The 24,998-nt window shown below is 42.7% G+C and overlaps 1 protein-coding gene and 1 pseudogene across 3 annotated transcripts in view; one reads left to right on the top strand and one right to left on the bottom strand.

Annotated features, from left to right (window-relative positions):
- TMCC3 (transmembrane and coiled-coil domain family 3) overlaps positions 1–24,998 on the bottom strand; it is a 299,493-nt gene that overhangs the window by 201,830 nt on the left and 72,665 nt on the right. The window contains exon 1 of one of the 3 annotated variants that reach the window (XM_058741773.1): positions 2,560–2,581. The exons of the other annotated variants lie outside the window; for them this stretch is intronic. Coding sequence (XP_058597756.1) covers positions 2,560–2,562 — 3 coding nt within the window. The 5' untranslated portion in view covers positions 2,563–2,581. Of the gene's footprint in view, positions 1–2,559; positions 2,582–24,998 lie in introns of those variants that run through there. 3 annotated transcript variants of the gene reach the window in all.
- On the top strand, positions 23,255–24,062 carry LOC131519078 (ubiquitin-ribosomal protein eL40 fusion protein-like; annotated as a pseudogene).

Raw genomic sequence — 24,998 nt, 5'->3', positions numbered from 1 at the left:
AGGCGAACAGCAGGAAAAGGCAGCAGTTACAACACGCTCAACCAGCCAACATCTTTTCAGGTTGCTGCCTGGTGGCAGAGGCCTCCTGGTGCTCGGCGGCCCTTGCCTTTTGGATCCTTACACAGATGGCCAGCCTATGTCTCCCCTGCTAACCCCAGTCCCTGACAACCCACCTCAGAAAATGGGGGGGCTGCTGCTCTCAGAACATCCATCAGCCACCACCCTCAGATGCCTCCCATCCCTTTCCTGTCTCCGGTGGAAGAAGCCACTACAAGAACATCCACCCCCACCCAGCTCCCAACCATCTCTCTCTCCTACCGTACCCTTCATACACGACTGATAACTTCTGTAAGTGACTTACACACCATCTCTCATTAGAAATATGATACAATACATGACTCACAATAGTTCAATTTACGATTTTTCTACTTTATGATGGTGAAATACACATTCAGTAGAAACTGTGCTTCAAATTTTGAGTTGTCTTTTCCCAGGCTAGCAACACATGACATGACATTCTCTGGTGATGCTGGGCAGAAGCAGGGAGCCACGGCTACCAATCATCCACGCGATCTCAAGGGTCAACAACCTCTACCCTCACGACCCTCTGAACCCATCCTTACACCCATTCTGTTTCCCACTTTCAGGTCAATAAATTCCATGATTTATCCAATACTTTCTTATAAAATCGGCTTTGTGTAAGATGACCTTGCCCAGCTGCAGGCAAGCGTAAGTGTTCTGGGCACAGTTAAGGTAGGCAAGGCTAAGCTATGATGTTCCACCGGGTAGGCGTATTGAATGAGTTTTTATTTTATTTTATTTAATTTTTTTCAACGTTTTTTATTTATTTTTGGGACAGAGAGAGACAGAGCATGAACGGGGGAGGGGCAGAGAGAGAGGGAGACACAGAATCGGAAACAGGCTCCAGGCTCCGAGCCATCAGCCCAGAGCCTGACGCGGGGCTCGAACTCAGGGACCGTGAGATCGTGACCTGGCTGAAGTCGGACACTTAACCGACTGCGCCACCCAGGCGCCCCGAATGAGTTTTTATTTTAAATAATATTTTCAAGTTAGGATGAGTTATCCAGAGAGAACCCCACAGTAAGTCAAGGATAATCTGTGTTTGGAATCCCTATGTGAAATAACAGAAAATGCACAAATCCTTTTAACAGAAAGGGTGGTATAACACATGTGCACGTGCTCTGGGGAGCAGTGTGCACATCCACATACATGGGGACTTTCTGCTGTCACAGCTATTCACACTGAGGGCAAATGACATCTCACCTCCAACTGTTAAAAGCACTCTCCACACTGGAAGGAACCACAAAGGTCCTCTAACAGCGGTGGAGCCTGGACTTCTGGATTCCAAACCAGGTGACATTGCCTCTCTCACACTATCATCCCTACATAACAACATGGGCCTGCAAGCACTTTACTTTGCCAAGTGAGACTTTTTTTTTTTTAAACATTTATTTTTGAAGGAGAGAGAGAGAGAGTGTGAGCAGGGTTGGGGCAGAGAGAGGGAGACAAAGAATCTGAAGCAGCCTCCAGGCTCTGAGCTGTCACCACAGAGCCCGATGCAGGGCTCAGACTCACGAGCCATGAGATCATGACCTGAGCCAAAGGTGGACACTTAACCGACTGAGCCACCCAGGCCCCCCAAGTGAAAATTTTTTTAAGTCAGAATTTTTTTTTTAAATCACCATCTATTTTAGAAAAGAGTACTTTAATATTTAAAAAGGACACACTATCACAATGACAATGAATACATTTGGCTTTATGAAACTCTCACTTAATTGCATTTCTGTTGCCATGAACCTGAACTGGTCTGGGGATGAACTAGGTTGTTCCAAAATTTCAGACCCTTCGGCAACCAAAATTTTAGTAATTCAAGAACCACTGTCATTACCATTAACTGTACTACTTATTTAATGTTACTCATCAAAGAAAATCACATTTTTACTTATAGATTTTATTTTTTTAATGTTTGTTTATTTCTGAGAGACAGCCAGCGAGCACGCACATGCATAAGTGGGAGAGGAGCAGAGCAGATAGCCCGATGCAGGGCTCAAAATTATGATCTGAGCTGAAGTCGGATGCTTAACCAACTGAGCCACCCAGGAGCCTCTACAAACTTATTTTAAAAGAAAACTTCAGATCCCCTCCATAAAGTAAAAATCAATCTCATCACAAATAAAAGGCAACCTACGAATGAATATGATGATAACACAACATGTTATTAAATTCCAGCTAGACTGTGTCGCTTGCTGAGGCCTGATCTCTCACTGCATTGACAAGAGAGATCGGCAGGTGACAGACTGGCAGTTACAGACTGTCACCAAACCAAACTGTTCTCTTTGACAAAATCAGAAGGACTGAAAGTGAAAAGAAATCACTGTCACACAAGGTGATACAGCATTATTTGGTTCTAGATCCAGGGCCCATGCAAAACCTCTCATAGTGGTTCATGTCCCACTCTCACGGTATACTAATCAAGACACTTTGGTGCACAAATCTCATTAATTCATTCATGCATTAATATGTTTAATGAGCACCTACCATGTTTCAAGTGCTGAACACAAGAGAATCCAGGAATGAAAAAGACAGGGTACCTTCTGCAAAGCTTATCTTCTTGTGGTGAAACATACATTAAACAAATGGCGATACAAATTACATTTGTATTCTTTTATATAAATGTGTGTGTGTGTGTGTGTGTACATGCGAGATACAGGATAGCGCCTAAATTTGGCAAGTGCTATAAACGAAAAATACAAGACATTATGGTACAGTTTTAACAGGAAGATCTTCCTTAGACAAGAGGGTCAGGAAGGACCTGTACGAGGATGAGACCATTACACTGAGACCTCAAGAAAGAGCAAGATTTCACAGGCAGATGATGGTGCGAGGGACATGGGCATCCCAGACAGAGGTCACAACAGTGTGGAGAAGAGCTTGGCTCCTTTGGGGATCTGAAAAGAGTTGTGGCTGGAGTGTAGCAAGCAAGAGGAAGATACAATCAGAAGGGAGGTCAGGGAGTCTCCCTGCCTCTGCCTAGTGACCAGAAACTTTCTGCCTCTAGGTGCAAAGATCTCTTTCCATCTTTGTACAGCTCCCAGAAATGTCTTCTTACACTAAAGAGAAATCTCCCTCTAGAGGTTTCACACACTAACATACCAGTTCAACCCCTTTGCCTCACACACAGCAAAAATTTAATCCCTCCTCTACATGACAGCCAGTGTGCTTGTTAATCCTGAACCTTCTCTTCCAAGCTGAACACCACCAAAGCTCCTATTGTGCATGTTGTCTGCGTCACTCTTTTGAGGAAGACAGATTTCCCAAGGGCCATTTCTGTTATGGGACTGGAATTCCCTTCTCTACAAATAATTCAAAATTGATTTTCGACCTTGGATGTTGTTTCATTTTTCTCTTTTTTTTATTATTAATTTTTTAAACATTTTTGAGAGAGAGAGTGTGTGCGCGCGCGCACACGCGAGAGAGAGAGAGAGAGAGAGAGAGAGAGAGAGAGAGAGAGAGAATGAGTGGGGGAGGGGCAGAGAGAGAGGGAGACACAGAATCTGAAGCAGGCTCCAGGCTCTAAACTGGCAGCACAGAGCCTGACTCAGGGCTTGAACTCACGGACCGTAAGATCATGACCTAAGTCAAAGTCAGGTGCTTAACCGACTGAGCCATCCAGGCCCCTCTATTTTTCTTTGTTTCTAACTGCTTTTCTCAGTAACACCCAAGTAAGTTATGGTCACACCTGAATTTCTTGAGAACTAGTAAGTCCCAAATGCATGCCACCACCAAGATTTACTCCTCCTTTCATGTCTCTTTCCTGCATTCTGGGAGACAAATTCTATTTGTCGGGGTGGGCTAGGGATCTTTTTCAAATAATGGAATGGCACTGGACATTTATCTAAGCTAAATTCAAGAAAATCACATTCAGGGGTGCCTGGGTAGCTTAGTTGGTTTTGGCTCAGGTCATGACCTCATGGTCGTGAGACTGAGCTTCATGCAGGGCTCTGTGCTAGGCATGGAGCCTGCTTGAGTCTCTCTCTCTCTCTCTCTCTCTCTCTCTCTCTCTCTCTCTCTCCCTCCCTCCCTCCCTCTTTCTCTGCCCCCCTCCCCATGGGCATGGATAGGCGTGCTCTCTCTCTCTCTCTCTCTCTCAAAAAGACAAAGAGAAAAAACAAAATCACACTCAAAGTTTGTGGTAGAAAAAGATAAATACAGTATTTACAATTTGAACTGACCTTCCATTTATTTGGAAGGGGTATGGGAATGTTACTTTCGGGGAAGGTTAGTACAATGAGGAAAAACTGCTCTTAGTTGATTCAGCTACAGACCCAGATTCCCCTGAAACTAGGGCCAGGTTACAGGGATGGTGTGCAAGCAGGGCATTCTGCCAGGCAGGGGTCATACATCTCCACTTCAAAACTGGACTGGAAAAAGACACGTAGAATTTCATGAATAAATATAGCAGCTCTGGCATGCTGAAAAAAGGTTCAATGGCCTTTATTGACACATTTTATCCAAATAAGTGAAAGTCTCTCAATATTCCTATGCTCTGCCTGTTCTCTCGCCTCTTTTACCACATTAGGTCAGATTTCTATTTTTTTTTTAAGTTTATTTGTTTGTTTGTTTGTTTATTTATTTAGTAATCTCTACATCCAACGCGGGGCTTGAACTCACAACCCTGAGATCAAGAGCCCCCCACCCCGAGCCAGCCAGGCGCCCCCAGATTTCCAGGATTTCTTGATGCTTCCTGTTGCAAGGTGGACTGTCCCAGCAAAGAAGGGCTGGCTTCCAGATGATCTGTTACTCCTAAAGTTCTCTCCCCTCTGTCAGCCGTTCCATCTGTGGCTGTCATATTGCCCATTAGGCTTTAGTCAGTCAGAATGGCAGGGGTGGCAGTGCAGCTTGAAAATGAGCAGGAGAGAGTCACAGACACAAGATGCTTCTCCCTATCAGTTCAGGTGCGGTTAGGGTAGGTGGTCAAAGAAATGAATATTAACAGGCAAAGTCTACCCTTTCATCATTAGCGCACAAGAGCCCTACTTCTACACATAATTCACGGGAAAAGTCTTCAAACACAAGCAACATTACATCACAAATGGCATTAAAACTCTGCAGATTTAAGCGACAGATGGAAGGACTTCTCTCTCTCACGGGAAGTACCTGATGTGTATAACTATAGGAAACGGTATTTACCATTAAATTACCAATTCCTGGAGGGCAGAGACCGCGTTTACCCACCTTTATACTCCTTCAATGGTCAACACAACCTACAGATTAGTTGTTCAACCAAATATGCTCCATGAATTTGATTCTTAAAAATAGTAACATACGTAAGCATTGAAAAACATTAAGAGTTACCTTCTGGATGGTAGAACTAAGGTGATTTTTATTTGATTTTGCCTTTCCACATGGTTCCTGATTTTCTCTAGTGAACATGAATATAATTAGTCAGAAAGTTACCATTAAAAATAATATCTTGGGAGGGGCACCTGGCTGGTTCAGCCAGTGCAACATGCGACCCCTGATCACGGGGTTGTGGGTTTGAGGCCCATGTTGGGTGGGGAGATTACTTACAAATAATAATAACAATAATAAAATTTCAGAATTCAAAGAGATTGCCTCCCTTACACATGGAAATTGAGGCTCAGAGAAGCTAAAAGACAAAGCCGCACAGCTTGCTAGGGAGAAAGCTGAAATAAATAAAACCCTCATTCGTGTTTCCCAGCCCAGTACTGGGCTGGAAAGTCCCACTAACCAAAGCCCTCACCGAGGCCATTCTGGGCTGTGGGCTCCTGTGATACAGCCCCTAACCCTGTTTGATCAGAACATCCCAGATTCCACCAGGAAGAAGGCTTATTATTAGACAGACTTCCTGCAAGAATCAGATGGCAAACTCAAATTGCATAATTAGAGGTGAGATTAATAAAGGGATTGTTTACAAAGGTGTGGGTAGGGTGCAGAGAAACTTCAAGAGGGAGTGCAGGCCTCAGGACTCATAACCAAAGGGACTCTCACCACCCCCAGGTCTGCCAGGTTGAAGGGAAGGAACATTTACTGACCCTGGAAGGAGTGAGTAAGATTGACAGAAGCTGAAACCTGTGGTCAAGGGACTCAGGAGCCAGAGGTGACTTAACAGATGAAGGTGGGGGAAAGTTACCCCAATACCACTCTTCTCCCTCCAACCACTCTCACTGGCCTCCCCACTGGGTGAAACCAATGGGCAACAAGAGGGTGAGAGAGTCTGTATCTGGTTCACACCAATTAACCTCCCAGGGCCCAGAGCAGGATGCAGAAGAGGGATCTGGAGCAGCCAGTGGAAGCTGTCCAACACCTAGGGGCTCTCAGCCACCTTCCGGACTATATTGAGCAACGGCTTAACTGGACAGATACTCAGCAGTGCCAAGGATTCCAGCTCTCCAAACACTTCAATAAGCAGCCCTCTCTGCACAAAGACTTTCCAGGATTGTCCTTGACCCCTGTGATTGCTGGTCAAGTCTGGGGCAGCTGGTGCATTCGAGGACACTTTAGTAGTTATTCTCTGGGTCTGAGCCTGCTCCCAAAGATCCCCCTCCCCAGACCTTGGGGAGAAGAATCACGTCCTTTTCCATCTACTCCCACATGCAACATACACCAAGTTTGTATCTCTGACTATGGTGGCTCAGAGCAGTCAGGGTGATCGGATCATGCCAGTTTTCAATTTAAAATCCTCTAGCAGTTTCCACCTCATTTAGAATAAAATCCAAAGTCCTAACATGGGCTGACTTGCACAGTCTTCAGTGATCTGGCTCCTGCCTACCTCTCTAACCTTATTGCCTGACTCACATGAGCAAACACTGGTATCTGCTGAATGAATTAAAGTACACATGCAGACAGGAGAAACAGAACAGCTTTGTTTCAGCTAAGCTCCACTCTTGAATTCTCATCTCACTGGTCCAAAGCACTTGACCAAGACCCTTAGGCAAGCTGTCCTCTTACTAGGTCTATTTTAATGCCTTTTCATAACTACAAAGGTAATTCATGTTCACTGTAGAAAGTCTGGAAATACACAAAGAACAAAAATTTGAACATTAAAGTAATTCAGAGATAGCCACTGTCAACACTGTTTTTTATACATTTAATATACAAAATTGGAATTCTATTCTTACTGCTTTGTGACCCACTCTTTTAACAATGTGGCATTAACTAAACTGTCTTCCAAAGCACATTGTTGTAAGACTGCACTGTGTCCCACCTTATGTCCAGACAAGCTGGTCCCTACACTGCTGGACAATTCATTTATTTCCCCTTTTTTGGCTATCATAAAAAACAGTAATAAACATTCTTACACATTATGTACATTTCCATTACTAAATGCTCCAGATAGATTCCTATAAGTGGAATTGCTTGACAAATGGAAATATAAATTAGAGCAATTTTAAGTGTTATTAAATTGCTCTCCAGAGCAACTGGATCAATCAATACTCCCAGGATCAATACTGAAAGAATATTCATCTCCTTTTTCCCTAACACTGGGTGTTAATATATATATTCTGTTTACTTCTGATATGCAGCATTTGTCAATGGATGAATGGACAGATGCATGAATGGACAGAAGAACTGGATGGATGGACAGACAGATGGATGGGTGGGTGGGATAAATAAATTTTGTCAAGGAGTATCATGAAAGACACAGAGGCACATGAACAAGTTGTCTTTTTCCAGTTTCTAGGACTCTCCTGAGCAGTTTGTGTGTTTACCATGGGCCCAGTCCCTCCTCCCTCGTTAAATTCTGCTGAGCATCCCTTGGCTTTTGGGCCTAGAGCATTAGGCTCACATCCTACCAGATCTGGCTCTCACTCCCATTTGGCACCAGCAGAAGAGATATTAAAATTACTAATTTTGGCTTACATGATGCTTACTGTCTCAAGTAGAACTAATTAATGTTTTAATAGCAGAGTAACAAGTCCCAGACTTCCCTTAGCAAAGCAAACCTGAAAGTAAACACCACACTGGACTGCTCCATAGGATCCAAACCTACCAGCTGGAAAGATACAATCACCAGGGGCTGAATATGACCCAGAATCTGTGTTAAGAAAAATTTAACCCCATAATGCTGTGCTGGAGAGCTGCCGGATACCCACTCACCCCATGTGTTGACCCTAACTTGTCACTCCTCAGAAATCCCTACAGACAGGACCAGGTTTTGTTTGATGGCATAGCCCCTGTACTTGGCATTGTTCGACATATGGTAAATACCTATTAAATTTGGTATTGGTCCCTACACTGCTGGACAATTCATTTATTTCCCCTTTTTTGGCTATCATAAAAAACAGTAATAAACATTCTTACACATTATGTACATTTCCATTACTAAATGCTCCAGATAGATTCCTATAAGTGGAATTGCTTGACAAATGGAAATATAAATTAGAATAAGTAGAGGGAATGTGGGATAATAAGTCTACTGAATAAGTGGAGGGAATGTGGGATAAGAAGATTCATGGAAGCCTGGTTACATGAGTGAGTGGCTATATACCTCATAAATTCTAGAATCTAGATTTGGACCTGTGTCAGACACAATCCCATTCACTTTCTCTGTGATATGTTGCTTTCCAGCATTAAAGTGTTCAGTGCCCACAGTATGAGAATTTGTATTGCAATAAATAATCTGAAGCATAGTTTTGAATTTAAAATGCCTAATGGGGGGGGGGCGCCTGGGTGGCTCAGCTGGTTAAGCGTCCGACTTCAGCTCAGGTCACGATCTCGCGGTCCGTGAGTTCGAGCCCCGCGTCGGGCTCTGGGCTGATGGCTCAGAGCCTGGAGCCTGATTCCGATTCTGTGTCTCCCTCTCTCTCTCTGCCCCTCCCCCATTCATGCTCTGTCTCTCTCTGTCTCAAAAATAAATAAACATTAAAAAAATAAAATAAAATAAAACAAAATGCCTAATGGGTGCGTGGGTGGCTCAGTAGGTTAAGCTTCTGACTTTTGATTTCAGCTCAGGTCATGATCTCACAGTTTGTGGGTTCAAGCCCCTCATCAGGCTCTGTGCTGACAGTGCAGGGCCTGCTTGGGATTCTGTCTCCTCTCTCTGCTCCTCCTCTGCTCACTATCTCTCTTTCAGAATAAATAAATAAACACCTAAAAACAAATAAATAAAAATAAAATGCTTCAAATAATCAACTATATTTTACCTACTGTGAAGATGTTCTCATAGCAACATTCCCCTTGAACTTCTAAATGGTCTCTATAGGCTCAAAAGATATGGAAGTGAGAACAATTATGAACCCACAGTAAAATCATAGTTTCTTGGGATGGAAAGGCAGAGAGCAAAATGAACAAGGGACTCTCCAGTTTGCTCTTCTTTTTAATATGTACCCTCTTTGGCTGGAGACAGGAGTTAATTTTAATCACATAAGTTAATTATAATTAAGTACCAATATCAACTTATGGGCAAATATATCACATGAAGTTGTATAACTTATCCATTCATTTATCTGGTGTTAGGAACTATGGAAATAAAGACCATAAGTTCTTTCCTATGTTCGTAAAGCTTACTGCTGACTAGTGAGATCCATAAGCAATCTATCATAGCATAACATGGTAAGAGCTAAAAGAGACCTATGCTCATGGTGTAACAGCAAGTTCTTTATCAGGTTTCTCTAGGAAGTGAGAAGTTGTGGCAATAGGAGAAAAGAATGGATTGAGGAAAAAAGAGGAACTATGAATTATGTTAGTTGAGAATACTAACACGACTAGTTACCTATTTACTGAGTGACTTACTATTAACCAGGCACCTAAAACAACTCATTGAGGTAGAATCTATTATTATCCCCATTTTAGAGAAGAAGAAACTGAAGCTTAGATGGTTGAAATAATTTAACCAGCTAGGAAGTTCCTAAACAAGAATAAACTGGAAGTCAATGAAACTAGCGTACAACAATCATTGCCCCAAATAGTACTCAAAAATTAGTTATGCACCCATATTGATTATCTATTGCTACATAACAATTTACTCCCAAAACTTAGGGGTCTAAAGCAACAAACATTTATATAATCTCACAGTTTCTGTGGGTCAAAATTCAGGAGCAATTTAGCTGGGTTGCTCTAGCTCAGGATCTCAAGAGTCTGCAGTCAAGATACTAACTGGGGCAGTGTTCATCTGAAGGCTTGACTGGGGCTGGAAGAAGTACTTCCAAGATGGCTTAGTATCATGGCTGTTGGTAGGATGCCTCCATTCCCTTGCCAGGTGAGCCTCTCGGTAGGGTTGAGCATCCTCATAAAATGGTAATTGGCTTCCCCCAGAACTAGTAATCTAAAAAAAGAGCAAAATAGGGGTGCCTGGGTGGCTCAGTTGGTTAAGCCGCCGACTTCAGCTCAGGTCATGATCTTGCGGTCCGTGAGTTCAAGCCCTGCGTCGGGCTCTGTGCTGACAGCTCAGAGCCTGGAGCCTGTTTCAGATTCTGTGTCTCCCTCTCTCTGACCCTCCCCCGTTCATGCTCTGTCTCTCTCTGTCTCAAAAATAAATAAACGTTAAAAAAAAAAATTAAAAAAAAATAATAAAAAAAATAAAAAAAGAGCAAAATAGAGGCTGCAATGCCTTTATGACCTAGTCTCCAAAATCTAATGCCATCACTTCCTCTACTTTCTATTAATTAGAAGTGAGTCATCAAACACAGCCTATACTCAAGAGGAAGAAAGTTTATCTCAACCTTTTAAACTACGGAGATTTTGTGAATATATTTTACTAAGTTTATTTGAGAGAAAGAGAGAACAAGCAGGGGAGGGGCAGAGAGAGGGAGAGAGAGAATCCCAAGCAAGCCGCACCATCAGCACAAAGCCCAACACAGGGCTCAATCTCATGAATCATGAGATCCTGACCTGAGCCGAAATCAAGAGTCAGACACTTAACCAACTGAGCCACCCTGGTGCCCTGTCAATATATTTTTAAACTATCACTATACTTCAGGCTGGAAACTAGAATCAACTGTGAGGACCCAATCCAGAGAAAAAGGTTTGCATTTCAAAAAGTGGGTGGCAAATAAATCAGATCTCAGATGCTGGGAAAAGAAAATGGCACCTACAGGCCAGCAAAGGGCTAGGAGTCTGCTCACATCCATTAAGTGCTGAAAGGGGTTGGGGGCTGAGTAAAATCCATAGTTTTAGAAACAAAAATATGAAGTGAAAACACACTTCTTTTCTGTTATTAATTTCTTTTGGTTTTCCCTCCTGAGCACAAGTTCTTTTGAAACTGCCACTTTCCTGTTTAGATGTGCCTCAAGAAAGGGGTCTGGGCTAGAGAGAAAAGTAGAAATTTGGATCTCTAATGGGCCAGAGGAGGGGAGTGGCAGCAAGGATCAAAGGGAAGGTGACCCAGAGGGGAGAGGAGGAAGAACAGGGTCCCTCAGTAAGCTGCTCCCACCAGACTCTCCTTCAGGCCTCATACTTCTGAACATTCTGTGCTCTGTTCAAAAGAGGGAGGCTCCTCCTTTTCAGAGCATAAAGGAATTGGATGGACATGAACCTCCTAGCACAGAAAGCCATTCACAGGATTTCACCAGTGCAAAATACAAAGCATGAAATGGTCTTAATGTTTTACAGGCAGCATTTGCACTGTGGAATCAGGGAAGAATTGAGGATGGAAAGCCAGGGGACAGTCAGCATCACGGCTAAATCGATGATGTGGCAGTTGGACCTGGGTTCAAATTCCAGTGTGTCTCTTACTAGCTGTGACACCGTGGGAAAGTTCATCTCTCTCAAATTTGGTTTCCTCTTTGTAAAGATGGGAGTACTATTAATTTCCTCATGGCGCTGTGAGGTTTAATGAGAAATCTAAGAGCTTAATGAGTATCAGCTATTATTAATGCATGGCAGGGACAAGGCCATGAAAAGCTGACCTTGAGGAATAAAAACAGAGAACGTTTGTTCATTTTCTGCAACTCAGTGTACAGTTTATGAGAATCCTCTGGATCACTGTTCAGAGAATAGAAGGTGAACCACTACACCTCCTCTCCCTCCTCAACCTCTCTGAACTCCAATCTCTTTGCTCGCCAGGATAAGGGAGGGTCCCTACCACTCTGAGCTGCCATGGGAAAACACAAGGAGCTGCTGTCACCTGAACACCAGCCGCGTTTCCAGATATAGGAAGTCTCGGGAAGGTGCTGTAGCACAGATTTCCCATAGCGCTTCCATTCCCATCTTTATGAGACCCCGTGGGGCTTCTGTGTACAGCAACAGTCCCGTACAATGGCAGCTTTCCAAATTCCCAAAATTAGGTATAGGGGTGCCACAACGGGGCTCCTGGAATTCTAGGGAAAGGGACCCTGGGACAGGTGTAAAGGTGGGTGAGGAGCCTCCCTGGAGCAAAGGGTGGGAAATCATCCCTACAGGACTATCATCAACTAAGCTTCACAACACAAGCCACAGAACAATACCAGCTCAAGGCCAGCAGGGTTGTGTGCTTGTGTCCAGCAGCATGGTTCCGAGGCCCTTACAAAGAAGAAAACAATTGTACAGGTATTACAAAGTACACGAAAAGAAGCTGATGAGAGAGTAACTGCCATTTCCCACCCTGCATGACCAAATAATGTGAACGGGTTAAATGATCATGTCGGTCTCTCGCTCCCACTTTCCAGTAGGGAAGGAGATGAGCTGACGCCTCAGGCTGACCAGAACACCCATGTCAGAAACATTGGCTAAAATTCCCCTTCCAGATCGAGCCCTTTAATGTTTTCCACATCTCATCGGGGAAACACTCCTTGGTGTTCCTAAGCGCCTTGCGAGCCAACCAGGTAACCTGAGGCCCATGCAGCCTCACTCAGTTAATAAGTGAAGCGCTCTCCTAAAAGCAGGTAAGCCCAACTTTATGAAGGGTCAATCAGCAAATCTAAAACTTTCATAAACTGTTCATGCCTCTCTGGAACTTAAATAGGACTTCCAGAGAACAGTATGAGGGACTTAGCACTTAATTACAAACCTTGCCTAGAAAATCAATTTATTCTGGATTCTTGAAAGAAAAATAGTGTTGGTATTTACTTTTAATAATAAAACTGCTGGGGCGCCTGGGTGGCGCAGTCGGTTAAGCGTCCGACTTCAGCCAGGTCACGATCTCGCGGTCCGTGAGTTCGAGCCCCGCGTCGGGCTCTGGGCTGATGGCTCGGAGCCTGGAGCCTGTTTCCGATTCTGTGTCTCCCTCTCTCTGTGCCCCTCCCCCGTTCATGCTCTGTCTCTCTCTGTCCCAAAAATAAATAAAAAACGTTGAAAAAAAAAATTTAAAAAAAATAATAATAATAAAACTGCTCAGCATCTTAAGACTGTCTCCGGCCTTCACTGGACACACTGCCAGCTACACGTGGTCACACACCCATGAGGCTTCTGAGACTGATTCTGGGCCACCAGCTCCAGGCTTCTGAGACTGATTCTGGGCCACCAGCCTTGGCCCTTACCAAGCAGCCATGAAAATTTGAAGTTCTCTGGCAATATCCTCTACAGCCTCAGTAACAGTAATAGCAACAACCCCCAACACTTACTGAGCCTTTACTATGTGCCAGGCAGTGTTCTCAGTATTTATGAGTATTAAATCTTTCCAAAATTTTCACAGCTACCCTGAAGGGTAGGTTCTAATATAATCCCTGCATTTTACAAATGCAGAAACTGAGGCATGGAGAAGATAAATAAGGAAGCTGTCCAAGGTCCTACAACTGACAAGGCTGTAAATCAGGGGTCCAAGCCCACAGTCTCAGATGCTGTGCACCTGCCACTGTGTTATTCAAACTGGCTTGCTGCATTCTGTATGTCTTCCTGGTGCTTCTCACGACACTGCAGGATGAAGCTCCTCTCCCCCTCACTGGCATCCTAGCAAAACACCAGTCTGGCTTAGATTGGGGTCATCTAATAATACCCAGTGTCTACACCTCAGTTGTTTCTACACTGGAAAAGATGGCTGTTTCATGCTTTTTTTTTTTCTTTTTAACCCAGACTCTCTTAGATTTCTCACCCCACACTTTTTTTTTTTAATTTTTTTTAATGTTTATTTAGTTTTGAGAGAGACAGAAGACAAGCAGGGGAGGTGCAGAGAAAGAGGGAGACACAGAAACCAAAGCAGGCTCCAGGCTCTGAGCTGTCGGCACAGAGCCCAACACAGGGCTCAAACCCATGAACCACATGACCTGAGCTGAAGTCAGATGCTTAACTGACTGGTGCCCCTACTTTCTTTTTTTTTAAGTTTGTTTGTTTGTTTGTTTGTTTGTTTGTTTATTTTTAAGAGAGAGCAAGCAGGGAAGGGGCAGAGAAAGAGAGAGACAGAGAGAGAGAGAGAGAGAGAGAGAGAGAGAGAGAGAGAGAGAGAGAGAAGGAGACAGAGAATCCCAAGCAGGTTCCACACTCTCAGTGCAGAGCCCAATCCGGGGGTCAATCCCGCAAACCATGAGATCATGACCTGAGCTGAAATCAAGAGTCGGACACTTAACCAACTGAGCCACCCAGGTGCCCTCTCACATGCTGTTTTCTAGTGATGACCAAAACTTCATTTCCCTCAAAGAGAGTAAAATAGTAGAACATGTGTCTTGAAGACAAAAAGCTAGGTTTCACCTGCCCTTCTACTAGTTCCCAATGAGTGACCTTGGGCAAGTTATTTAACATCTCTGAGTCTTAAGATTTTTTTGCCTGTAAAATATGAGTAACTACATTTATCTTTTAATATTATTATGAGAAACAAAGGATAGAAAGTATATAAAGCACCAAAAAAAAAAAAAAAAAAAAAAGAAAGTATATAAAGCACCTATGATAAGCAGTAAAGAGTAACTCCCTAAGGTTCTTTCCTGTTCTTAAAGTCTATAACTATTTGAGTGTTACTGTTTGGGTGGTTATATTATCTCCAAGGAAGAAAAGGCTTAGGTTTGTGGGCTTATTTCATTCTAAAGTATGTCCTTTGGGTGTGGAAAATCAACAAACGACTTTCCATTACCTACCAGTCAAGCAGCCCTGAGTTCTAAGGCCAAGGAACTTAGTTAGATCCCAGGGAGCAATAAAACACCTGTGCATGGAAAGAAAACCAAGTGTTCCAAGAGGCGAACAACTGAACAGGACACTTCCCACTGAGCCCTGTGTGAGGTTAGAGGAGAGACATTTTTGAGAAAGAACAGTTTGGAACAGGCAGAGAGGACGGGGAGAAAAATTCCAGGAAGGGCTCAGAGAGAGAGAGGGAGCAAGCAGCAAGGTCTGAGATAGGACGAAGGAACGTCACCCAATGTATGCAGTCAATCCTAAGGCAGCCGGCTGGGCAACAGAGTTTATGGTAGGAAGTCAGGATTAAATAATTAGTTGATGGTGGACACATTATCATTGCATTCCGCTAAACCATTTGCCAAGTGCTTCACGTGTGCGACCCTTACTTAATCCGACCAGGGCTGTGTTAAGCTGGCATTCCCTCTATTTTGCAGTTGAGAAAACACAGCAACTCACATTATTTCCACATCTGATCCTCAAATATAATTCCGAGACATGGCCAGAGCAGTTGTTATCTCCATTTCAGAAAAAGGCAAATTAAGGCTCAGAGAGCCCAGTCATCTAACCCAAGTGGTTCTCAACACTAAAACTAAAGATCCTCCACCACCACCTTTTCGTAATCAGTATTTACAATACCACCTTTATTAACCTGAAGTGAATAAAACTCATAAATAATATCATAGTCATAACTGTAACAACTAAAACTGCTCCACAAATATCCAAAGTAGGGGACAGGATTCCTTAGGCTAAGACTCCTCCAAGTCAAAGGCAGGGCCTGGTCTCAAACTCGGCTGTCTGGACTTCTGGAGCAAGACCCTTCCTCCTTGAGAAGGTGGGATGTGGCCAGAATAGAGGACACAGACGGGAAGGGTAGATACCCGTACTGTCAGGCCTTCAGTTTCTTAGCCCCCTCACGATGGCCACCAGTGCTATGATGGCAACAACAGCCGGCACATCCACTTAACTCCTCCATTGTTTAATCTCTCAAACTCATCTTGCTGAAACAGAAATTAAACCTTTGTCTTCTGCTCTCTGATGGTAAATATTCCACCGTCTACTTCTAAGAGCAATAGCCAAAAAAAGTAGCAACTTGAGAAAAATCACTTACATTCTTCGTGGCCAGCGCAAATCATGCTACAGTAGGAAACAAGACGTCAGGAAACAAGGTATTTGTTTTAAAAGTGCGTGCGCGGCTCTGGATTAGGTTTATCTTTCTCTTGGTTAAAGCACTAACAGAACTGATGTCTTTGATCTACCCCGCCAACAAAAACCAAAAAGTCATTCAGAGCTCGCATTCCAGAGGTGCCTTTGGGAGACTGTGCACTGACAAATTTCATGCACAGATTGTCAGGAAGAAAAGTCAAACCTTATTTTCATGCTTGTGGTTTAATTCTTGTGCTTTAACCATGTTGGCATGCTTATAAACCTATGTCATGAGCAATCAAACAGTAAGCGGCATGCATTTTTCTCAGCGGGTTGTGTACATTCTTTTAGCAGACATTAAAAAATAAAACAAAGTTACCGCACGGAAACTGCTTTTCTATGGCTCACATCTTTAAGTTCTACATAGAATTATTCACACAGCAAACGATTACTAAGCACCTACACAGTGCAAGGCACTGTGACAGGTTTAAAGCAGGCACTGGTCTTCCCACAATTCCTCAATCAATGAGCCAGGTACCTAGATACAAATCCCGGCGGGGGGTGGGGGGGCGCTGTGTGAGGGGCAGGATGGGAGGGCAATGGAACTAAGAGTTAAAGCAGAGGCCGGCAGAGTTTGGCCACATGTTAACCAAAGCCAGGAATAGTGCAGATAAATAAAATCTATATACGATCCCAAATTTAAATTAACAGGTATTTTCCAAGGCATAACAAGCAAATCTCTCTCAATTAGCCTTAACCACACCTGCTGGTAGACTAAGAACAACTTATTAGAGAGAAGAGGGACTGTTGGTTTATAAAAAGTCAGTTGAGTATTAGGGGCCAAACACCAACTGAAGAAGAGAATCATGTGCGAAAAGGAGGTAACTGTAGGCGGGAAGTGCAGACATGCAGTCATACGGGTGCCCACCGCCTCGCCTACAAAGTCAGAGGCAGAAAGGCTTACATGCCAAGGGAAAGACGGAAAAAAAATATCTTTAAAGTTTGTTAAAGTTCTGTGATGCAAAGCTCAATTTCATTAATCGTCTCTATTGGTAAAAGGAAAAAAATGCTACATTTTTAGGAAATGGATAAATATTGTCAAAAATCTGTTTTATTTCTTGCAACCATGGGAAACAAAACAGTTTAATTTTCTTTTTTCTTCATAGTTCTTTTTTTTTTTTAGGTATTACGTATTTTTTTTGAGGTGTGGGCAGAGAGGACAGGATTGGAAGTGATACTGCACTGACAGCAGTGAGCCCAATGCAGGCTCCAATGCAAACCGTGAGATCATGAGCCGAAGTCGAACGCTCAAACGACAGACCCAGGAGCCCCTTCTTTCCTATTTTCAATGGCAAGTCTCTAATCTATCCTTATTCTATTTTATGGAGGGTGAGAAAAAAGACTGCTTTAATGATAGCACATCATCCTGTGGAATGCTAGGATCCCACCACTTAAAGTTTTTAACACATTTTTTAAAAAAATTTTTTTAATTTTTATTTATTTTTTAAATATAATTTATTGTCAAATTGGCTTACATACAACACCCAGTGCTCATCCCGACAAGTGCCTCCTCCATGCCCATCACCTATTTTCCCCCTTTTCCCCCACCATCCACCTTGTTTGTTCTCCATATTTAAGCGTCTCTTGTGGTTTGCCTCCTTCCCTCTCTTTTTGTAACTATTTTTTCCCCTTCCCCTCCCCCATGGTCTTGTTCAGTTTCTCAAGATCCACATATGAGTGAAAACATATAATACCTGTCCTTCTCTGACTGATTTCACTCAGCATAATACCTTCCAGTCCCATCCACATTGCTGCAAATGGCATGATTTCATTCTTTATTTTTTGAGAGAGGGAGACAGCATGAGCCCGGGAGGGGCAGAGAGAGAGAGGCACACAGAATCTGAAGCAGGCTCCAGGCTCTGAATTGTCAGCACAGGGTCCAACGTGGGGCTCAAACTCACAGACTGCAAGATCATGACCTGAGCCAAAGTCAGACGCTTAACCAACTGAGCCACTCGGGTGCCCTGTCACCTTTATTGAGATATTACTCATATACCATAAAGTTCACGATTTTAAGTATACAACTCAATAATTTTTAATGTATTAATATATTACAATCCTCAACATGATCTAATTATAGAATATTTTCATCATTCCCAAATTAAATCTTAACACACATATTAGCAATCGCTCTCCATTCTCCCCTGACACCTGCCCACTTCCCCCACCCTAGGAAATTATTTATCTATTTTCTGTTTCTATAGAGTTGCCTAGTCTGGACATTTCATATAAACAGAATCACACACTATGTGGTCTTCTGTGACTGGCTTCTTTCACATAGCATAATGTTTCTGACGTTCATTCAGGTTATAGAATGTATCAGTATTTCTTTTGACTGCCAAATAATATTCCATTATAAAAATATACCTCATTTTATCTGTATACCAGTTGAAGGACATTTGGGCTATTTCCAGTTTTTAGATATTATGATTAGAGTTGCTATGAATATTTTCAGACAAGTTTTTATATGGACATCTTTCACTTCTCTTGGATATATACTACCTAGGAGTGGAACTGCCGTGTTATATAGCTTTATGTTCAGCATTTTGAGGAAGTGTCAAACTGTACTCCAAAGTGGCTGTACCATTTTCCATTCCCACCAGAACTCCACTTTCTCCACATCCTTGCCAACACTTGCTGTCTTTGTTTATTATTGTCATCCTAGTTGACGTGCTTGGATCTGTATGCCATGATAAGTAACGGTGTTGAGCATTTCTTTGTACTTGTTGGCCACCATTTGTATATCTTCAGCAAAATGTCTACTTAAGTCCTTTGCCCATTTTTAACTGGATTATTTGGGGGGTGCTCCTTGTTATTGTTGAGTTATAAGGGTTCTTTACATATTTTAGAAATAAGTCATTGAGATATGTGATTCACAAATACTTCCTCCCACCCTAGGAGTTGTCTTTTCATTTTCTTGATGGTGTCCTTTGAAGCACAAATTTTTAATTCTGATGATGCTAAAGGATTTTTAAGTTGCTCTTGGATGTATACCCTTTGCAGGGGGGGCGGTGAAATTAAGAGGCGGGCCTATTTCTACACCCATATTCATAGCAGCGTTTTCACAAAGCTAAAAAAGCACAAAGTGCCCTTTGACTGATGAATGCATAAATAGACATAACTCAACCTTAAATAGCAAGGACATTCTGACATATGCTACAACATGAATGAAACTTTAAGATACTATGCTAATGTGAAATACGGCAGTCAAAAAAGAACAAATACTGCACGATTCCACCTAAAATAGTCAAGTGCATACATTCATAGAGACAGAAAGCAGAATGGTGTGAAAGCAGACAGGGGCTGCAGGGAGGGGATGCAGGAGTTACTGTTTAACAGGGACAGAGTGTCATCAGTTTGGGAAGATGAAGAGTTCTGCAGATAGATGGTGGGGTCAGCTGAACAACAATGTCACTGTACTTAATGCCCCTCAACAGTACACTTTAAAAATAGTTAAAGTAGCTAAACAAACAAGCAAACAAACCTGAGGGCAGCAGTTAGTTCCCCATCCTTGGCTTCTGGTTTCATCACCTTGCCCTTTCCTGGCAACTTCTATGCCAATAGGTAAGACAGGCCAATAGCGCAAAAGTGAAAGGCTCAAACAATCTAAGAATGAGCAGCCTTCCAAGTTAAATGAGACGGCAGATGATTCCTCCTGTTGATGCCCATATTTGATTGAGGAGGCTCTATACAATGTCAAGGACTGCACTGAATGTTGGGGATTCAAAGATACAGAAAATGAGGACCCTGTGCCCTACAGGAATTTACAGTTAAGAAATAATTTTCAATCCCATGAATGGGAGTCAATTAATTCAACTTCTCTGAATGACAATTCGGTAAAGGCTGGACTGAACAACGATGCATCAGTCTGACTACCCAGGAAGCTCTAGTTTCTTCCCTCCTCTGACACGACAGCACATCTTTCGACAATACGAAAAGCCGAAACCGCTTATTTATCCTAGCCATTAAATACGAAAAGAGGGTAATTATGTAATTTGGGATCCAGGCAGTCATTTTTCTGAATGAATTTATGCATATGTGTGTTCGCAACTATCTCATTTTTCTCCTGACTGCATGGAAAAGGTCACTGCGGTCTATTAGTACACAAGTGGATTCATACTGTGGAATCATTAACAGCAGAGCCATCCCACTGAGAAGTAAGAGGAAATGTCACATATGACCAAAGGCTAAATTATCTATTAAATCAAGTCTTTGAAAATTACAGACACATTTAGTAGGTGCAAGACTATGCCAGAACAAGAAAAATTCTAGCAGACTAGTCAGAATAATCTGTGCCAAAAAACAACTTTTAAAAAGTAACAAAAACATCTTTAGGACAGCAACAGGAGTTCATTCAACAACTCAACAAATATTTATTCAGCATCCCTTATGTGCCAAGCGCCATGCTAAGTTCTAGGGCTATGATAAAGAATGAGGACTCAATCTTTCCACAGCACCTCAGTGTCTAACCGTGGGAGATAAATATCACGTTCAGGAAGATGTGATAAATGCTGTGAGAGAAGATATATATGGCGCTATGGTGGCAACAGGATCATGGAATGGCACAGAGAAATCAAGGAATGCTTGCCGGAGAAGAGGAAACTCAGGGTGCATAGAAGCAGCTAGGCCAAGAAGGTAGAGGGAGGGCTGGTGCTCCCGGAAGAGAGAACAGCACATGGAAGGAGACGGCACAGGTGAGACGCTGGGCCGTAGAGTCAGGAAGATCCAGGATACGTTGCAGCTCCACCACTGGTTACATAAGTGACTCTGCAAGTTAATTAATCGTTTCCAGCCTCATCTTTTTTATCTGTAAAATGGAAATAGCAAATTGTACCTCCTCATAGGGGATTCGATGAGGTAAGCACATAAGAAAAGCCTAATAAACACAGCTATTCTCATCAAGATGATTTTAATAGAAAGGGGTACAAGAATTGAGAAAAACATTTGATCTTTGCACTTTGCCTTGAATTTGATCTCAACTTTCAGCCTTATCGTCCAATATTCACGTCCAATAAAATGATGATGTCTGGGAATGTAAACTGATGTAACCTCTTATATATAATAAATACACGTGTTACAGCTAGGGTTAGATTCATTTGTGAGGAACCAAGACCCAAAATGATGATTTAAACAAAATTAAAATGCATTTCTTTTGTACGTCAAAGTCCAGAGGTAGGCAGTGCAGTACCAAGGAAGCCAGCTCTGGTCCATAAAGTCCTCACAGAACCAAAAGTCCTCCAGGACACGGTGCCCACATCCTTCGAGGAGGCCCTTGTTCTCATGATCCAATGTGGTGGCTAGAGCTCGGGTGACCATAACTGTGTTCCAGGCAGAAGGATGGAGGAAGAGGTAAACAAGAAAGAGAAGGCAAAGGGCACACACCAGTTTTTCAAAAGGATCCGAGAGGTTCCCCAACAACCCTTGCACTCACATTCTATCAGCCAGAACTAGCCACCTAGCCTCCTCTGGTGACCAGGAAGGCTGGGAAACATAGTCTTTATTCTGGACGGCTACGTACCAGCTAAAACTGGTGGGTTCTGAAAAAGAGAGAATGAATGTTGAGCACAACTGGCAGTTGCTGCCACAACATTCCATATACCAGAAACTCAAAATACAATAAATGGATATTTTAAAAGGAGGGCATCATTGACATCACTAAATGCTAATTATGAGAATTTGCTGCCAGGAATGCCAAGCCTATCGGGAGAACTGGATACACAGAGGTGAGCCACAAAGGAGATGGAAAGAGCTGTTCATAAGTTGCTTGGAGACAACTAGTTTATCAACAGCTCTTTTTCTCCTCTTTGTGGGCGAGAATGTGAAAAAGTTAACTGATGCTTTCAGAGAATAATACAATGGTCAAGGTAGGCATATTCTTTGATCTAGTAAACCCATCACTTGTATTTTCTTCAACAGTGAAATGTACTATATGCACATATGTTTGCTGAAAAATATTCACTGAGAAAACAGATACTTAAATATACTGTAGGACTGAATTACCATACAAAACACTGGCATATATTATATAGCCATTAAAAATTAAAAAAACATGTATGGGGTGCCTCAGTCGGTTAAAAGTCCAACTCCTGATTTTGGCTCAGGTCATCATCTCGTGGTTCTTGAGTTCAAGCTCCATACTGGGCTCTGTGCTGACAGTGCAGAGCCTACTTGGGATTCTTTCTTTCCCTCTCTCTACCCCTGCCCCCACTGGTACACACACACTCTCTTTCTCAAAATAAATACACTTAAAAAAATGTTCAAAAATTTTCTTCTGAAGCAAACAGAAATTTTTTTGATTATACTACTTTAGATTATTATAGATGTACATTAAATGTATAAAGGTGTGGACATGAATTTAACTTTTTAACACTGACAGACTGATTAAGGGTTCCAATCCCTAGCCCAGTGAAAAGCTAGATGGGTTTATATAAAGTTACAGGGATTTAAAAAATATAAATAATTCTCTGTTCTGTGTTCTCAAAGAACAACAACAAAAAAAAATGTCATCAACAGTGCAAACTTAGTTAAAATGACATCATGTATGACTTTAACCACAATAGTAACTAACTACAAAGCTGACTGTTCTGAATTCACCTCCTTTCCTGTCTCTGTATCCTTGATGGAACTAATGAGTAGATTACTGACAATATGGAAACTACGAAGCAAAGGAGTAACTATAACAGTTAAAAAAAACAACAGGAGACATAAGTAAGTAAACCAAATGATCAAAATAAATCCTCAGTTTCAAAATAATAATTAAAACTGCAATCTTTTCTTTTTTTATTAACTAAAAAACTTTTTTTTTTCTTGTTTTATTTTATATTTGAGAGAGAGCGCAAGCAGGGGCGGGGCAGAGAGACGGAGACAGAATCTGAAACAGGCCCCAGGCTCGAGCTGTCAACACAGAACCCGGGGTGGGGCTTGAACTCATGAACAGTGAGATCATGACCTGAGCCGAAGTCAGACGTCTAACCGACTGAGCCACCCAGACGTCCCTATTTTTTTTAATGTCTACTTATTTTTTGAGAGAAAGAGAGAGAAAGAGAGACAGTGTGAGCTGGGGAGGCGCAGAGAGAGGGAGACACAGAATCCGAAGCAGGCTCCAGGCTCCGAGCTGTCAGCCATCTCACAGAGGCCATCCAACAGAGACAGTGAGATCATGACCCGGGCCGAAGTGAGACATTTAACCGACTGAGCCGTCCAGGCGTCCCCAAACTGCAATCTTTTAGAAAAGGGTTGCTTCCTCTGAAAAACTCACATGCTCTCTTCTCTCCAAGAGTGTGAGTTACGTACCTTATCATGACTCCCTTTGGCCATGGCTGCCAGGAAGTTCTCCATAACAATCAAAGAGCCTACCTTCGCTCTTTCTCTTCAATGAGGCAGCTGAGCGGTTTGGCAGTGGCGGTGGCCTTGTGCAGATGCAGAGACACAGACCTTTGTGAAGACCCTGATGGGCAAAGCCACCACCCTTGAGGTCAAGCCCAGTGACACCAATGAGAACGTCAAAGTCAAAATCCAAGACAAAGAGGGCACCCCACCTGTCCAGCAGCATCTGATTTTCGCGGGCAAACAGCTGGAGGCTGGCCACACTCTGTCAGACTACAATATCCAGAAAGAGTCCACCCTGCACTGGTGCTTCGCCCATGGGGCGGCATCATGGAGCTTTCCCTCCACCAGCCGGCCCAGAAACACACCTGTGACAAGAGGATCGGCTGCAAGCCTCATGCTCACCTGCACCCTTGCGCGATCAACTGCCGCAAGAAGAGCAGCGGCCACACCGACAACCTGCACCCCAAGAAGAAGGTCAAGTAAGGTCCCTCCACTGGCTCTTCCTTTGCCCACGGGGAAGCCTCCTGACTGAGCCCCAAGGCCCTGGGGCCTCAATAAAGTTTCCCTTAAGCACCATGGACACATAACAGTTTGCATTCTCTTTCCCTTGGTTCTGATTTTTCATTTTCTAGACCCACGTCATTAATGTCATTATTATACATCTGTTGAAAATCACTTCAATTTTTTTTTAAAGGAGTAGCGTAAGTCAAAGAAATTCTCTGGAATCGTTTACGTTCCATCAAAAATTGCATATACTTTAGCTCCTCCTAAGAGAGCTCGTCAGAACTATCCACTATCCCCAAGCTCCTATGACATGCACTTTTTTTTCCACTGGGGTTAGTCTGGTATTCAAAGGCCATAGAAGTTTTATTCGTTATAGAACAGATACTGCTTGACTTGGCCAAGCCGGCTGCTGCCTTCATCATCACCGCAAAGAGACATTCTGCCTTAACACATAAACACCATGTTTCATCCCGATACCGTGCCTGCGGTTACAAAGTGATCGCTATCATTTTCTCAGCAGAAAAAGTACATTCTATTGCAATTCTCCATCACAGACATTTCAAGCCACCTAATATATGCCCCCTTAAAACACTGAACTAGCTGCCTTGAATTTTACAAGATAGACAACAAAGGTAAAAATACCAGGAGATTCAACAGCTCTCTCTGGTTTTATTTAAAGGAAAAATTATTCTTTTCTCTCTACAAGGACATCTTGTTTTTCCTTTCCTATCCATACCACCATTTCACGTTTTGAAAATCACATAATATACAAATAATCCCAAACCCAGCAAAACGCAAGGTTCTCATGGAAATTAACTCTTGTAGCCCAAAGGGAGGATTTCTAATACACTGTTTCATGGCACGTGCATTTATAAATTCTCTCAGGAATATCTGTCAAGCACCTGCTGTGTGCCTGGCACCAGGCGAGGTCTACACTCTACCTGCCCTTTTCCTACACAATG

The sequence above is a fragment of the Neofelis nebulosa genome, chromosome 8, assembly GCF_028018385.1.
Source record: "Neofelis nebulosa isolate mNeoNeb1 chromosome 8, mNeoNeb1.pri, whole genome shotgun sequence".
In the NCBI taxonomy this organism is placed as follows: Eukaryota; Metazoa; Chordata; class Mammalia; order Carnivora; family Felidae; genus Neofelis; species Neofelis nebulosa.
This window is presented reverse-complemented; position numbering and strand designations above follow the sequence as displayed.